The sequence below is a fragment of the Pyrus communis genome, chromosome 4, assembly GCF_041283825.1.
Source record: "Pyrus communis isolate YQ-2024b chromosome 4, ASM4128382v1, whole genome shotgun sequence".
In the NCBI taxonomy this organism is placed as follows: domain Eukaryota; kingdom Viridiplantae; phylum Streptophyta; class Magnoliopsida; order Rosales; family Rosaceae; genus Pyrus; species Pyrus communis.
In genome coordinates this window covers 12237974-12253812 of record NC_142568.1, presented here as the reverse complement: position 1 = coordinate 12253812, position 15839 = coordinate 12237974, and the positions used below count along the sequence as shown (strand labels likewise).

Sequence of the window (15839 nt, the reverse complement as noted above, 5' to 3'; positions counted from 1 at the left end):
TCTAATCCCCGGCCTAGAACGATCCCTACTTTCACATACTACAACTACATAAAAAGGGTTTAATTTGTGTGTTAGTTTCTATCACATCACTAAATAAGCTAATCAAATGTGGACTCCCACATCACCCCCCCCCCCCCCCCCCCCACCCCCCTTATCTCCCTCCTCTTCCCATTCATAATGCTAATTCATCTTCTACACAACTTATGAGGCGGCTCAAACATGACTTGCATCAAATAGGAATGCCAAAGTGACAATGTTAATAATTTAACCTACTAATGTTATCATTTGTAAAAACAAAATTATTTACAAGAAAGAACAGTGGTCGAATTAGGGTTTAGGATTCAATGTGTTGAACTAATTCCCCACAACTATATACATGCAATCCGATCCGTTTACAAACCTTCATACTGCATGGGTAAACTAAACTTGTCCCACAACTATATACATGCCGAGTTGGCAAGTTCTGATTGGCTAGTGAAAGTCCACATGGCAACTAAGTAGGACCCAGTACGACCAAAGCCAAATGTTAGATAGAGAAAGAACGAGTCAGACGTAACTTTGCTTCCTATATATAAATACAACTCTCCAATCTCCGCATCCCTCTCTTTCATTTTTTTCGCGTCTCTCTTATCCTTCCTTCTCCTCTCTCGCTCGCACACACAGAGGTTCGTTCATGTTCTACTTTCGATCTCAATCCAATATTTCGTAATTGCTTCGAACAATGTAGGACCGATCGATTTTTGGTTTTTGATTTGCATGTCATTTGTTTCTTTGGATCCAATTCCTTCATTACATTTGAGGGATTTTTTGTAACATTTAAATTTAGGACAATTAACTGTAATAAACATATTTTAACATTTTGTTGCAGATCCTATATCAACGACACAACGATGTTCATTTACGTAAATCATAAATAATCAGATCATATAGCTATATGATTAATAATTTGAGGATTAGGTGTTTATGGTTTTGTAATTGTATGGTCTGAATTTCATCGTTGGATCTCTTGAAGAATTGTGGTGTTTAATTAGATCTAGAATTGTGGTAAAAATGTGTATTGGTTTGCCGATATCTGTAGCTAATTCTTGTTCATCGTTGTCTAGATTTTTGTAATCGAAATTCGGATTTCATCGGTAGGGAAGGTGGGAATTGTTTAGATTTGGCATAGCATGTGACATTTTATGCATGCTTTCATATTTCACAGGCTTGTATATTTTTTTCTTGAGATTTCAGTTTTCTTGTCGAAATAGAGAAGTGATTCGTATTATTTTTGGTTTTTCTCAGTCTAGAGATGGAAACGTTCCTCTTCACCTCCGAATCTGTCAACGAGGGACATCCCGACAAGCTTTGCGACCAAGTCTCAGATGCCGTTCTCGATGCTTGCTTGGAACGAGACCCGGAGAGCAAAGTTGCATGCGAGACATGTACGAAAACCAACATGGTCATGGTCTTCGGTGAGATCACAACAAAAGCGAAAGTAGATTACGAGAAAATAGTCCGAGACACTTGCAGAGGAATTGGGTTTACATCAGCTGATGTAGGCCTTGATGCTGACAACTGCAAAGTCCTCGTCAACATTGAGAAACAAAGCCCAGAAATTGCAGAGGGAGTTCATGGTCACCTTACCAAGAAGCCCGAGGAAATTGGAGCTGGCGACCAAGGCCACATGTTTGGTTATGCCACTGATGAGACACCTGAGTTCATGCCACTCACCCATGTCCTTGCTACCAAGATTGGTGCCAAGCTTACGGAGGTCAGAAAGAATAAGACGGTCCCATGGCTGAGGCCCGATGGTAAGACCCAAGTGACTGTTGAGTACCAGAACGAGAACGGGGCCATGGTCCCTATTCGGGTGCACACCATCCTCATCTCAACCCAACATGATGAGACTGTCACAAATGAGCAGATTGCTGCTGATTTGAAGGAACATGTGATCAAACCTGTCGTCCCAGCTCAATTCATTGATGACAAAACTATCTACCACTTGAACCCTTCAGGTCGATTCGTCATTGGAGGACCCCATGGAGATGCTGGGCTCACTGGCCGGAAGATAATTATAGACACCTATGGTGGTTGGGGTGCTCATGGTGGTGGTGCTTTCTCTGGAAAAGATCCAACCAAGGTTGACCGTAGTGGTGCATACATTGTAAGGCAGGCAGCAAAAAGTGTTGTTGCATCCGGGCTTGCTCGCCGCTGTATTGTTCAGGTTTCTTATGCAATTGGCGTCCCAGATCCCCTGTCGGTTTTCGTGGATACCTACAAAACTGGAAAAATCCCGGACAAGGACATATTGGTCCTCATCAAGGAGAACTTTGACTTTAGGCCGGGAATGATTGCCCTCAACCTTGATTTGAAAAGAGGAGGCAACTTCAGGTACCAAAAGACTGCTGCTTATGGTCATTTTGGCCGCAATGATCCAGATTTCACATGGGAGACCATCAAGATCCTCAAGCCAAAGGCTTAACATAACGAGCTAGTTTCGGAAAGGTGGTTACCATCATAGCTGTTGTTCATAACGTTAGAGAAGAATAAGAAACTTTCAACGCATGCATCGGATGTCGAGGTCTACATTTCAAGACTCAAGGTAGCGTTGAGAAGACGAGATGTGTGCGGTTAGTTGAGGCAGTAGCAAAGTTAGGAGCCAGTAGTAATTTGTTGCGTTGTCCTTCGTTGTTTTATCATTTTTCATGTTCCCATTTTTTCTGAACCCAGAATCTTGGCTGTTGAGGCTTCTATGCCAAAGTAGAAGCTCATTACGAACGATTGAAATCAAATAATTGTATCATCGTAGACTGCAATATTCAAATTTCATTGCTGGAAGTGAGAAAATCCAATCTTTTGAGCTTCTGGAACATCAACTAATGCAATAGCTTGGATGACACCACCCATAGCTAAAATGTTCAAAACAATTATCCCTAACATGTCCCAATTCACGAATGCAACCACAACTGATCGTGCAACCGCTCTTCTCCTGCACCAAACATCTCATCAACCCCTTCGCCATCCCAGTAGAAATGGAAGGTGGTCGTGTAGCGAATATGCTGGGTTGTTTCAGGGCATTCATCAATGTCCGCACAGATGAAAGAGAGCTTGGCGAAACTATTACTCAGATGACAGAATGCAGGAAGGATCTGGCTACACACATGGCACCTGAAAACGAGACCGAATCGAAGCAATTGAGTGGGAGGCAATTCATCGAACACCTTGTGTGCAAAATTGAATTGCTTATAGTTTCCCAAATACTAGAAGAAAGAGACATACCAAGACGCACCATAGTTGATAACTGCTTGCAAGAAGATGAAAAAAGACAAAGATTTAATGCGTTGCAATGGAAAATTTCCACATATATATACACACACATATATATAATAATTGAAAGGTGGGATTTTGGGTGCATACAGGGGATTTGCAGGGTGCATACAGGCATCTGAAGAAGGTCTCTGAGGTTTTGGTCGCTGGAAGCACTATTGAAGTTGCCATGGCGATTCTCTGGTAAATCCAAGCCCGTGCCTTCTAATCCCTTCTTGCTGTCGGTGTCTCCGTCGCCTCCTCCGCCAACTCCTCCCGCCATTTCTTTCAGCTTTCAATTGTGGCGCTCTCTCTCACCCATTACATTAAACGCCCTCCAATTATTAAACATTAGTAACATAAATGTTACATTAGTCACCGGCGAAGTTTAAACTCACACCATTATGTAAAGGCATAACATATTTCTACCATTGTGGTAAATGGCCACATTACGCCGTCCAATTTTTAAAAATGAGCTATGTGTTGTAAAAGCTGTGGGTTTGAATACCTACATGATTTTAGTCAAAAGTGAAAAAGTAACGATGGCTAAAATGGTGGTATTGTCATATTTCTAAAAATTGTGATATTGTTAGATTTTGTTATTGTTGGATGACATAGTTTTCAACTTGTATGGCATGATTTTCAACATGCCTTAATTTCTCTTGTAGACTTTTGCACGTAAATGGCTCATATAAAGAGCATGCAGTGTATGATCAAACAACACACCAGATCAAGAGTGAAAAGCAAAAAATATCTATATCCCTCTCATTTTTCTACCTGCATCCTGTGTGATACAGTTACAAAAATAAACAATGTGATACATTGCACTCGTTCCACTTCTATCTCTAGTAAATGTTATCTTTCTCTCAATTTTGCCTATTTTATAACACGTTATTAGCACGACTCTCTAACTCTAGCCAATTCTCATTTCATCCGTTGAAAAATGCTTCCCGTAAGGATATTACTGTTCCAATTCTTTCTTTGCCTCCCCTGCTTTATGTTTCCTCGCCAAGAGCTGCTAGCACCATGTCTTCTCCTAGTCCTCAGTTTAATCATTATTTATATTTTTTTTTTATTTCTTATTTAGTGTAGCTCTGGATTACTAATCGTGCACTACAATTTTAGGTGGTGCAATATAATTGCTCATCTTGCACTGTATATTTAATTTTACTGCAATTTTTGCTGGTGCAATATAATTGCTCATTCTACACTATTATTTTAATAGGAGTGGTGTGGTACAATCACCGTCCTTATTAATGTTCCTTCTTTCTGCCAGTAATACTCAATACTGATGGTAGAGCCTATGTAGTGAGGATTATTCACTACCTATTTTTTCTTTTCTTTTTTTTACCTTCCTCATTAATTTTCTTTCTTTCTAATAATAATACTCATATTGATGGTAGTGTCTGTGTAGTGAGTATTACTAACTACCTAATAATTTTTTAATTAATGTCCAATTTATGTAAATCTCGAGCCTGAAGTTTCAAGTGCTTATCAATTTGGCTTGAAGATAAAGATAAAAAATTTGTAAGAACCAAAAGTTCTAACATCACATCCCTCCAGAATCAATAGTATTACAAGTTCTTACACATCACATTTTTCTTTTCAAAAAGAAAAGAAAATGGCGAACTTGGAAAATCTTGATTTTGTTGCCCTTGATATCACTGGAAAAAACCTACCTTACCTAGGCAATGGATACGAAGATCCATTTGGAGGCAGAACATCTTGGAGACACCATCAATGAGGGTAAGAATGCATCCCTCTCAAGATCGGGTGATAGCCGTGATTTTTATTCGTCGCCACCTCGATGAAAGATTAAAAAGCGAGTACCTAACAGCTGAAGACCTATTGGTTCTCTAGAATGCATTGAAGAATTGGTATAATCACCAAACAACGGTAATTCTCCCAAGAGCTTGTTATGAGTGGACACACCTGAGAATCCAGGATTATAAGACGATTGTTGAATATAACTCTGCAATGTTCAGAATTGGCTCCCAAATGAAACTTTGTGGGGAAACTATCATTGAGGAAGATATGCTGGAAAAGACTTTCAATACTTTTCATGCCTCCAACATGCTTTTACAACAGCAGTATAGAGAGCGAGACTTTACTGCGACTAGTTGATATTAATGCCCCTGGTGGCTGAACAGAACAATGAGCTCCTAATAAAAAATATCAGTCCCAACCAACTGGGTCAGCTCCATTCCCAAAAGCGAATGATGCTTCTCTTGAAGTAAACACCACCTTACCTCATGGCAATAATTACAAACGAAGATGTGACCACAAGTGAGGTCGATGGAATGTGAAAGGCAAGAACCATGGCGTCCAGTTTTACAACATGGGTTCAAGGCATAATCCAGGCTTGAGCTTCAAAAATGTAAACCGGCACAAGGGTAAACCTTATATAAATAACACTCCTAGAAATCATGAAGAAGTCTGCCAAAGGTGTGGTGGCAATGGGCACTCAATGCATACATGCCGTATCCCAAAACATCTAGTGGATCTGTGTCAAGCCTGCCTCAAAGAAAAAAGTGTCGAAACCAATGGATATATCTAATCCAATGTTCGATTTATGAGGTCAATTGAACACAACCCATCTGGATGTTTCAGACTTCGTTGCGGAAAGAGGGAATGAAGTATATCGATTTGTTTAAATCATTTTATGCTTTATTATATGAACTTGTAGTTTAAAGCTTGTATTTCAATTCAATAAAATGTGGCATTGCAATTTCATTTTTATTATAAATAAATTGTTTTTAACTCTAATAGTTCTACTCATAAAGCTTGCTTTTAACTCTAATTGTCCTCAAAACAAGAACAATGGCGAAGATATTTGTCTTGTAGACAGCATAACCACATATACAATACTTCGAGATCAAAAGTATTTCTCAAGCTTAATATTTACAAAAGCAAAGGTAATAACAATACCATGCCAATCGGATGTAATTAAAGGCTTAGGAAAAGCCCAGGTCAAGTTACTAAATGGAACAGTATTGTCCATACAAAATACATTGCACGCTACTGGATCTACAAGAAATTTGTTGAGTTTTAAAGATATATGTTTGAATGGATACCACATTGAAACAAAAAGATAATGTGGAATAGCTATGCATTACCTCCAATGATACCCAGAAGCGTAAATTGGAGAATTTGCGTGGTCTATCGAGTGGATTGTATTATACATACATAAAGACAATCGAAGCACATACTGTCATGAACCAAAAGTTCATTGATCCAAAATTTACATGTTTTGGCATGACTGTCTGAGTCATCCAGGATCCACCAAGATGTGTAAGATCACTACCAACTCTAATGGGCATCCATTATTAAGCAGACATATTGCTATATCAAATGATAACCCTTGCCAAGCTTATTCTCAAGGAAAGTTGGTAGTTAGGCAATCACAATCAAAGATTGATGCTAAAACCCCATCTCTTTTTTGAAAGAATTCAACGAATATTTGTGGGCCTATTAACCACCTTGTGGACCATTTCAATATTTTATGGTTTTGGTTGATGCACCTACCCGATGGTCACATGTTTGCCTCTTGTTTACTCAAAATGTAGCTTTTGCGAGACTTCTTGCTCAGATAATTAAACTACGAGCACAGTTCCTAGACCATCCTATTAAATAAATCCAACTTGATAATGGTGGTGAATTTACATCTTAAACTTTTGATGATTATTGCATGACACTAGGCATTGTTGTTAAACACCCTATTCCTTATGTTCATACTCAAAATGGTTTAGTAGAAGCATCTATTAAGTGGTTTCAATTAATAGCTAGCGCTCTACTCATGAAAACAAAATTAGCCGATTTTATATGGGCACATGCCATCCTACATGTTGCATCATTAGTTCGATTAAGGCCTATTGCCAACCATCAAAACTCCTTAGTACAACTTTTATTTGGGTATCAGCCAAACATTTTGCATTTCCGAATTTTTATTTGTGCTGTTTATGTGCTTATTGGACCACCACAACGTACTAAAATGGGAACTCAGCACAAACTGATAATTTATATGGGCTTTGATTCACCATTTATCATTAAATATTTGGAACCCCTGATGGGTGATGTTTTTACTGCTCGTTTTGCGAACTGTCACTTTGAAGAGACAATTTTCCTGCTGTTAGGATGAGAAAAGATTGTTCCAAAAGAAAGACGAGAAATAACATGGGATGTACCCACCTTGTCTTATTTCGATCCACGAAGCACTCAATGTGAAGATGAAGTAAAAACAATCTTTCATCTTCGAATTATTGCTAATCAAATGCCAGATGCATTTGATGATGCAAAGAAAGTGAGAAATCACACATACCAATAGAAAATGCGCTTGCAAGAATTGATGTCCCTATTGGACAAAACAAAGTGGCAGCAAATGATTCATCCAGTACATGCCTGAAGCGTGGTAGACCCCTAAGTTCAAAAGATTCAGCTCCGCGAAAGAGGAAGATGAAGGCACAACTAAATCCAAATGAAATCATTCATGAAAAGAAAATGAATGATAGATCCACAACTCATGATTTTGTACTTCCAGAAAAAGAAAATGTCCTTGATGAGACACATCCTTGAAGAGACAAAAGTACATGAAAGCAAACAAATCTCCATAAATTATGCATGTAATAATGAATTGTGGAATCAAAATGAAAAGATGATTGACGACATGTTCGCATTCCCAGTAGCTGCTGAAATCATTTAAATGATGATATTGAGCACCACTCTGTCGATGAATGAAAAACAAAGACAAGATTGGCCTAAGTGGAAAGATGCAATCTAGACAGAATTAAATTCTTTAGAAAGGCAAAGTGTTATTATATCAGTAAACCAAACCCTACCTGGCGTGAACCCCGTAAGTTAAAAATGGGTATTCATAAGAAAGCGCAATGAGATCACAAAATATAAAGCACGACTCATTCCACAAGGATTTCACAAAGACCTGGAATTGATTATAGGGAGACATACTCTCCTGTAATGGATGAAATTACATTCCATTACTTAATAAGTTTGGTGGTTTCAGAAAAAACTTGATATGCAACTTATAGATGTCATCACCGCATATCTATATGGAGAATTAGATATTGGTATCTGTATGAAAGTCCCACAAGGACTTAAGTTTCCTGAAACAACTAACAAAACAATTAAGTATGCTCTTGATCAAATTAAGGCGATCATTATATGGGCTGAAACAATCTGGACAACTGTGGTATAATTCTCTCAGTGAGTATTTGATCAAGGAAGAATATACAAATAATGTCATTTGCCCTTGTGTGTTTATTAAGAAATCAAACTCTGGGTTCGCTATAGTGGCAGTATATGTATATATCGATGACATGAATCAGCTTGCATTGAAAATGTCCTATAGTGATTTGGCATGGACAAGGCTTATCCACTCAGCATACCAATGGTCGTTCAGTCTCTTGACATTAAGATCTATTTCGCCCAAAAGAAAATGATAAGATGGTCCTTGGCCCAGAACAACCATATCTGAGTGCAATAGGTGTTTTGCTGTATTTAGCATAATGTATTAGACTAGATATAAGTTTTTCAGTCAACTTATTAGTAAGGTATAGCTCTTCTCCAATAATTGGGCATTGGAAGGGAGTTAAAGATGTTTTGTGACACCTTCATGAGACAATAGTTTTGGGCCTCCTCTGCTCTGAGAAATCCATAAATGACCAAATTCTTGTTGGATATGCAAATGTTGGTTTTCTTTTTTATCCTCATAAAGCCCACTCACAAACTAGATATGTGTTCACATATAGAAATACAGCAATTTCATGGCACCCAACAAAGCAAACATTAGAGATATATGTTTAGTCTTATCGCCCTTGATGAATCATACCTTCATTTTGACAACACACGCTGCATTATCTTCATGAATGATAGTTGGAATGTCTGTCTTTTAAGGTAGACCACATGAATTCTGGATGTGATGGATCATTGATCTTAACTAAGAACATTCACGACATGCTCTTTATGTAGTCTTTATATTGTCAATTTTGCTATTGTTGGATGACATGATTTTTAACTTGTATGGCATGGTTTTTAACATGCCTTAATTTAGGGTAAATTACTAAAACGACCTCAACTATTGGGTCATTAACAGTTTCATACCTCATCTTTAAAAAGTTTCAATGTCATACCTTATCTTCGAATTTGCTATAATCTCATACCTTCCGTCAGTTGTCTGTCAATTCCTCTGTTAAATGCTGACGTGGCTTGACTTTCTATTAAAAAAATTAATAAAATAATAATTTACCCTTAAAAACAAAACAAAAATAAAATAAAACCAAAAAAAAAAATTAAAAAAAAAAAAAAAAGCAAAACGCAATCTGGTTGTTCCCCAACACCTTCCCCCCTTCCCCATCTCCCTACAACCCAAATTCAAAACCTCTCATCCACCACCTCTTCGACTCCCCCTCCCTTCGTTCCTCTCCTTCCCTTCCTCCATTCCACCAAATCTTTACCTCTCACGGGCTCAAACCCGACCCAATCCCCCTTGTCTTCTCCTTCGCAACCACCTCCCCGACCCGATCCCTCTCTCTCTCACTCATACCTCTCACGGTACTGGAAATATTGTTAAGATTTATCTTTAGATTATTTATTTTTTAATAAAGTGTTTGCATGTAGTTAGGAGACTTGTTTACCTAGTCTACAGGAGAATCCCTAAGTTGTAGGAGTCATGGTTAGGTTTATTTTTCATGATGGAGTCGTGGTATGTAGTTCCACAAAATCTGCAACGTGGACGTTATGTTGCTTGCAGCAGTAGACTTGTTTTCTTATTTAAGTAGTAATTTTCTCATTCAAGTAAATAAATGAAATTCAGAGCTTTTTAGCCATCTCTTTAGCAGCAAGCTTAAGTTTACAGTTTTCAAAAGTTTAACCAACATTTGGTACCAAAGCCCCCACTGGGCCTGTGTCGAGAATCTCTCATAGAAGCAGCAGCTTTTTGTCATTGCAGTAACAAGCATCCATGGCGTCTGACAAGCCAATAGAAAACTTTGTTCAGCCAGCGATTTCATGCTTCGACGGTCACTACAATCATTGAAGCATGTTGATGAGAATTTCCTAAGGTCCAAAGAGTACTGGGATCTTGTGGAAATGAGATACATTGTACCTGAAGAAAGTACGCTTACGGCTGCACAGCAATGTAAGCTTGAAGAACTGAAGTTGAAGGATTTGAAGGTAAAGAATTACCTATTCCAATCAATTGATCGTGCTATTTTGGAGACTATTCTCCAGAAGGATACTTCCAAGCACATTTAGGACTCCACGAAGAGAAAGTACCAAGGGTCAGCAAGAGTGAAGCGTGCATAGCTTCAGGCCCTAAGACGTGACTTTGAGACTCTCCAAATAAAGAATGAAGAGTCTGTCACCGAGTATTTTGCAAGGACCATGGAGATTGCAAACAAAATGTGAATCCATGGTGACAAGCTTGATGATGGCTCCATTGTAGAGAAGATCCTGAGATCTATGGCTCCAAAGTTCAACTACATTGTTTGCTCTATTGAAAAGTCAAATGACACTGCGAAGATGTCGATTGATGAGCTTCAAAGCTCCTTGTTGGTACATGAGCAGCAGCTGAACCGTGGGACCACAGAACGTGTCAACTTAGAAGAATAAGCTCTGAAAGCTTCTACCTTTTATGAATCCTCAAGCTCAAGAGGAAGAGGCCGAGGTAGAGGTAGAGGAAAAGGTCGAGGTGGTCGAGGCAACCAAGATGGAGACAGACAACACCAAAGTTCCAAGAGACATGATGATCACTCTTAGAATAAAGGCAAAGGACAAGTTGACAAGTCCAACATTGAGTGCTATAGGTGTGGAAACCTTGGGCATTATCGCAATGAATGCTACACGAAGCTGCCAAAAGATAAAGAGAAAGGAGAGAAGTCCAAGTTTGTTGAAAAAAAGGATGACGAGACACTGTTGATGGCTTTCCACGTCAAGAAGGAGATTGATTCCGAAGTATGGTATGTTGACATGGGTTGCAGCAATTATATGAGTGGCTGTAAATCATCTTTCTCATTTATGGATGAAAACTTTCGAACTACCGTGAGCTTTGGGGATTGGTCAAGTGTTAATATGATGGGAAAGGGTGATATTCAAATTAGGACTAAGAATGATTTTGTTGAAACAATTTCGAATGTGTTTTATGTGCCTTGTTTGAAAACAAATTTGTTGAGTGTTGGACAACTACAAGAAAAGGGTTATATAATAACTCTTCAGAAAGATGCATGTGAGATATATGATCCAGTAAGGGGTGCCATTGCTATTGTTCAAATGAGCCAAAATAGATTGTTTTTGCTGAAGATCAAAACTGTCCAAACTTGTTTGATGGCTAAGGAAGACGACTCATCATGGCTATGGCACCTTCGATATGGCCATTTGAATTTCAATGGCTTAAGGACACTGCATCAGAAACAAATGGTGACTGGTCTTCCCATGATCACACCCCCATCTAAAGTCTGCGAAGAATGTGTTGTTAGCAAACAACATTGTGATCAATTTCCAAAAGGAAAGGCGTGGAGAGCTCAAAACCTATTAGAGCTAGTGCATTCAAACATATGCGGTCCAATCAGTCCAATATCAAATGGTAAAAAGAAATATTTTATTTCTTTTATTGATGACTTCAGTAGAAAGGCTTGGGTGTATTTTCTGTAGGAAAAATCAGAGGCTTTTAATGCATTTAAAAGCTTCAAGGCACTAGTTGAGACCGAAAATGGAAGAAGGATTAAAACCTTACGAACCGATCATGGTGGTGAATATTGCTCAAAAGAGATCAAAGTTTTTTGTGATGAGCAAGGGATTCTAAGGCAACTCACTGCCTCATATACACCCCAGCAAAATGGTGTTTCAAAGAGAAAAAACCGAACCATTCTCAACATGGTCAAAAGCTTGCTAGTAAAGGGAGGAGTTCCTAAAAGTTTTTGGCATGAAACAGTTTTATGGTCCATTCATGTTTTGAACAGGTGCCCTACTTTTTCTATTAAAAACATGACACCTGAGGAAGCTTGGAGTGGACGAAAACCCTCAGTGGATCACTTTAAAGTGTTTGGGTGCATAACATATGCACACATTCCATACAAAAAGAGGAAGAAGCTCTACAACAAGGGTGCAAAGTGTCTTTCTTGGAGTTAATGAACACTCCAAAGCCTATAAATTGTACAACCCAACTACTGAGAAGATGATTCCCAGTCAAGATGTGGTTTTTGATGAAGAAAAGACATGGGTTTAGTCTAGAAAAGGCAAGCAGCAACAGCAAATTCTAGCTAACTTTGATGCAACAGACGAGAGGATTGAACAATCTCCTGAGCCTGATGAAATCCCGCTAGAAAATGCTCAACCTGCAGGTGATCAGCCACCTCAAATTCAAGGTCCAAGGAAGAAACCATCTTGGATGATTGATTATGTAAGTGGAGATGAACTCTCTGATGATGATACTACTGCACACTTCGCTTTGTTTGCAAATTCTACTCCTCTTACCTTTAAGGAAGCAGCTGAAGACTCAAAATGGCAAAAGGCAATGGATGCAAAAATTCAGTCCATTAAGAAAAATGATACATGGGAGCTTACTGATTTGCCTAAAGGTCAGAAGACTATTGGTCTGAAGTGGGTTTTTAAAACCAAATTAAATGAGAAATGCGAGGTGGACAAGCACAAGGCCCGTTTGGTAGCAAAGGGATACAAGCAAGAATATGGTGTCGATTACAAAGAAGTGTTTGCCCCAGTTGCAAGGCAAGACACAATTCGTTTGGTAATCTCTCTAGCTGCTCAAAACTCCTGGCCTATTTTTCAATTAGATGCAAAATCTGCCTTTTTACATGGTGAATTGCAAGAACAAGTGTTTGTCGATCAACCTCCAGGCTATGTGCAGCAAGGTAAAGAGAAGAAGGTTTTGAGGTTGAAGAAGGCACTTTATGGGCTGAAATAAGCACCACGAGCTTGGTACAACCGCATAGATGCATACTTTGTCAAACAAGTCTTCCAAAAGTGTCCATATCAGCATACTTTGTACGTTAAGGTTGGTGATTAAGGTAAGATGCTCATTTATGCATTTATGTTAATGATCTAATTTACAGTGGAAGTGGTGTTAATATGTATGATGATTTTAAGAAGTCTATGATGAAAGAGTTTGATATGAGTGACTTGGGACTGATGCACTACTTTATTGGCATAAAAGTAGTACAATTGGCAACTGGTATTTTTATTTGCCAGAAGAAATATATTCTGGAAATATTGGAAAGGTTTCAGATGTTGAACTGTAATCCCGTTGGAACTCCAGCAGAGATAGGATTAAAGTTAAGTAAAGATCCTGATGAGAAGAGGGTTGACAGCACTTATTTCAAACAAATAATTGGAAGTTTAATGTATTTAACTTCCACGAGGCCTGATATCATGCATTATGTAAGCGTGATAAGTTGATATATGGAGAATCCCACTAAGATGCATCTTAGGGCAGCAAAGAGAATCTTTCGTTACTTGAAAGGCACAATAGATTTTGGGATTTTTTTATAAGAAAGGAAGAAAGTCAAGTTTCCTTGGTTTTACTAACAGTGATTATGCAGGTGATATTGATGATCGTAAAAGCACTTCTGGAAATGTGTTTTTATTGAGTTCAAGTTCAATTTCATGGTCCTCTAAGAAGCAGCAAATTGTGACATTATCCACAACTAAAGCTGAGTTCGTGGCAACTACTTCATGTTCTTGTCAAGCCATTTGGTTGAGAAGAATGCTAGAAGTTCTTGGTAACCAACAACAAGATTCAACAACAATTTATTGTGATAATGTTTCAGCAATCAAGCTTTCCAAGAATCCAGTCATGCATGGAAGAAGCAAACATATCGATGTTAGATACCATTTATTGCGTGATCTATGTAAAAATGGTGTGATTGAGTTGCTATTCTGTAAGAGTGAAGATCAAGTTGTTGATCTCATGACAAAAGCTCTCAAACAACCAATGTTCAAGAAGCTCAGAGGTATGCTTGGAGTTTGTTCAAGGGAGGGACTCGCACATGAGTAAAGTGAAGATAAAGATCAATCCTAAACTGTTTTCTGTAGAAATCAGTTTAAGGGAGGGTGTTAAGATTTATCTTTAGATTATTTATTTTTCAATAAAGTGTTTGCATGTAGTTAGGAGACTTGTTTACCTAGTCTACAAGAGAATCACTAAGTTGTAGGAGTCATGGTTAGGTTTATTTTTCATGCTAGAATCGTGGTATGTAGTTCCACAAAATCTGCAACGTGGACGTTATGTTGCTTGCAGCAGTAGACTTGTTTTCTTACATAAGTTGTAATTTTCTCATTCAAGTAAATAAATGAAATTCAGAGCTTCTTAGCCATCTCTTTTGCAGCAAGCTTAAGTTTACAGTTTTCAAAAGTTTAACCAACAAATACAGAGGCGAGCGAGAGGACACAAGTGGTTTCAAAGCTTGCATTTGCATCTATAGCCACATACATGCAAGTACTCCAATTCCAATACCCACACTACAAGTACAACACCATTGCCGATTTTTCGTAACAACACACAACTTGCTTGATAGGAGCATATTCATGCGACTTAAATGGCTTGTTCTCGTGCATTTACGTTATGTTTCTCTAGTTATTTTAGTCCTTTATGCTTCTTTTGTGTGTTTTCAGGTTCTAAGGGCAAGGTATGCAAAAGAATGCCTTTTGGAGCCTTTTGGAGCAAATTAGAGATTGGAATGGATATCATATGCTTGGAGCCAAGAGGATGGACGAAATTAAAGACTTGAAGTAGGAAAGTTAAATCCTAAAAGACCTCATGTTTAAGCATCATTGAAGACTCCTACGCATTTTAGAACACAAAAACAACATTCCTTGCAACCTTAGGACATTGTCGTGTGTTTCCTTGTGTCCCCCTTCCTTGCCATGCAAGGAAGGGCTTTGTTCCCTATTTTAAACACTTAAAGCATTCACTTATCATATCATTCACTTATCACTCACCACATATCATTCATTTATCACTTAACATATCATTCATTTATCACTTATCACTTCCACTCACTTATCACTTATCAAACCATTCACTTATCACTTCCATTCACTTATCACTTACCACATATCATTCATTTATCACTTAACATATCATTCATTTATCACTTAACATATCATTCACTTATCACTTATCATACTCATAATCATCTACACATTTCAACCATTTAAACACATGCATTCACACACATGCACATAATTCATTCTTCTTCCTAGCCGTGCATCCCCTTAGCCATTTCCAACCACATTCTTCCACTTCCCACTTCATCATTACACCACCTAACACACATGCACTCCCATCCATTTCATCATTGCATTCATCACCAAAGAACCAACAACAAAACCGTGCATTACTCATCAATTCCAGCCACATTCCACATGTTTTCACAACCTAATTCACATGCACATTCAGCCACCTTTCTCCCAAAAACAGTGCACATGCATTCATTATTCATTCACTTTGCATTCCCTTTGCAATTACACCCCACATGTACATTTAATCATTCAACCACATTCCCATTAACCACAAAACAAATCAC

General features: G+C 38.3%; 3 protein-coding genes across 3 annotated transcripts; 2 read left to right on the top strand and 1 right to left on the bottom strand.

Moving 5' to 3' along the window:
* The first annotated feature begins 614 nt into the window (after nucleotides 1-614).
* LOC137723315 (S-adenosylmethionine synthase 3) lies at nucleotides 615-2820 on the top strand. Its single transcript, XM_068462477.2, has 2 exons — nucleotides 615-665; nucleotides 1285-2820. Exon 2 carries the CDS (start codon nucleotides 1292-1294, stop codon nucleotides 2462-2464), a length of 1173 nt encoding a protein of 390 aa, XP_068318578.1. The 5' UTR covers nucleotides 615-665; nucleotides 1285-1291; the 3' UTR covers nucleotides 2465-2820.
* Nucleotides 2791-3783, bottom strand: LOC137723316 (thioredoxin-like 3-3). The gene is made up of 3 exons (XM_088692485.1): nucleotides 3400-3783; nucleotides 3262-3283; nucleotides 2791-3150 (listed from the first exon to the last, which is right to left on the bottom strand). Exons 1-3 carry the CDS (start codon nucleotides 3569-3571, stop codon nucleotides 2931-2933), a joined length of 414 nt encoding a protein of 137 aa, XP_088548611.1. The 5' UTR covers nucleotides 3572-3783; the 3' UTR covers nucleotides 2791-2930.
* A 6978-nt stretch (nucleotides 3784-10761) lies between these two features.
* Nucleotides 10762-14308, top strand: LOC148697458 (uncharacterized). Its single transcript, XM_088691928.1, has 6 exons — nucleotides 10762-10891; nucleotides 10947-11105; nucleotides 11159-11808; nucleotides 12524-13188; nucleotides 13368-13486; nucleotides 13854-14308. The coding sequence occupies exons 1-6, from the start codon at nucleotides 10762-10764 to the stop codon at nucleotides 14306-14308; spliced, it is 2178 nt and encodes a 725-aa protein (XP_088548054.1).
* The last annotated feature ends 1531 nt before the right edge of the window (nucleotides 14309-15839 follow it).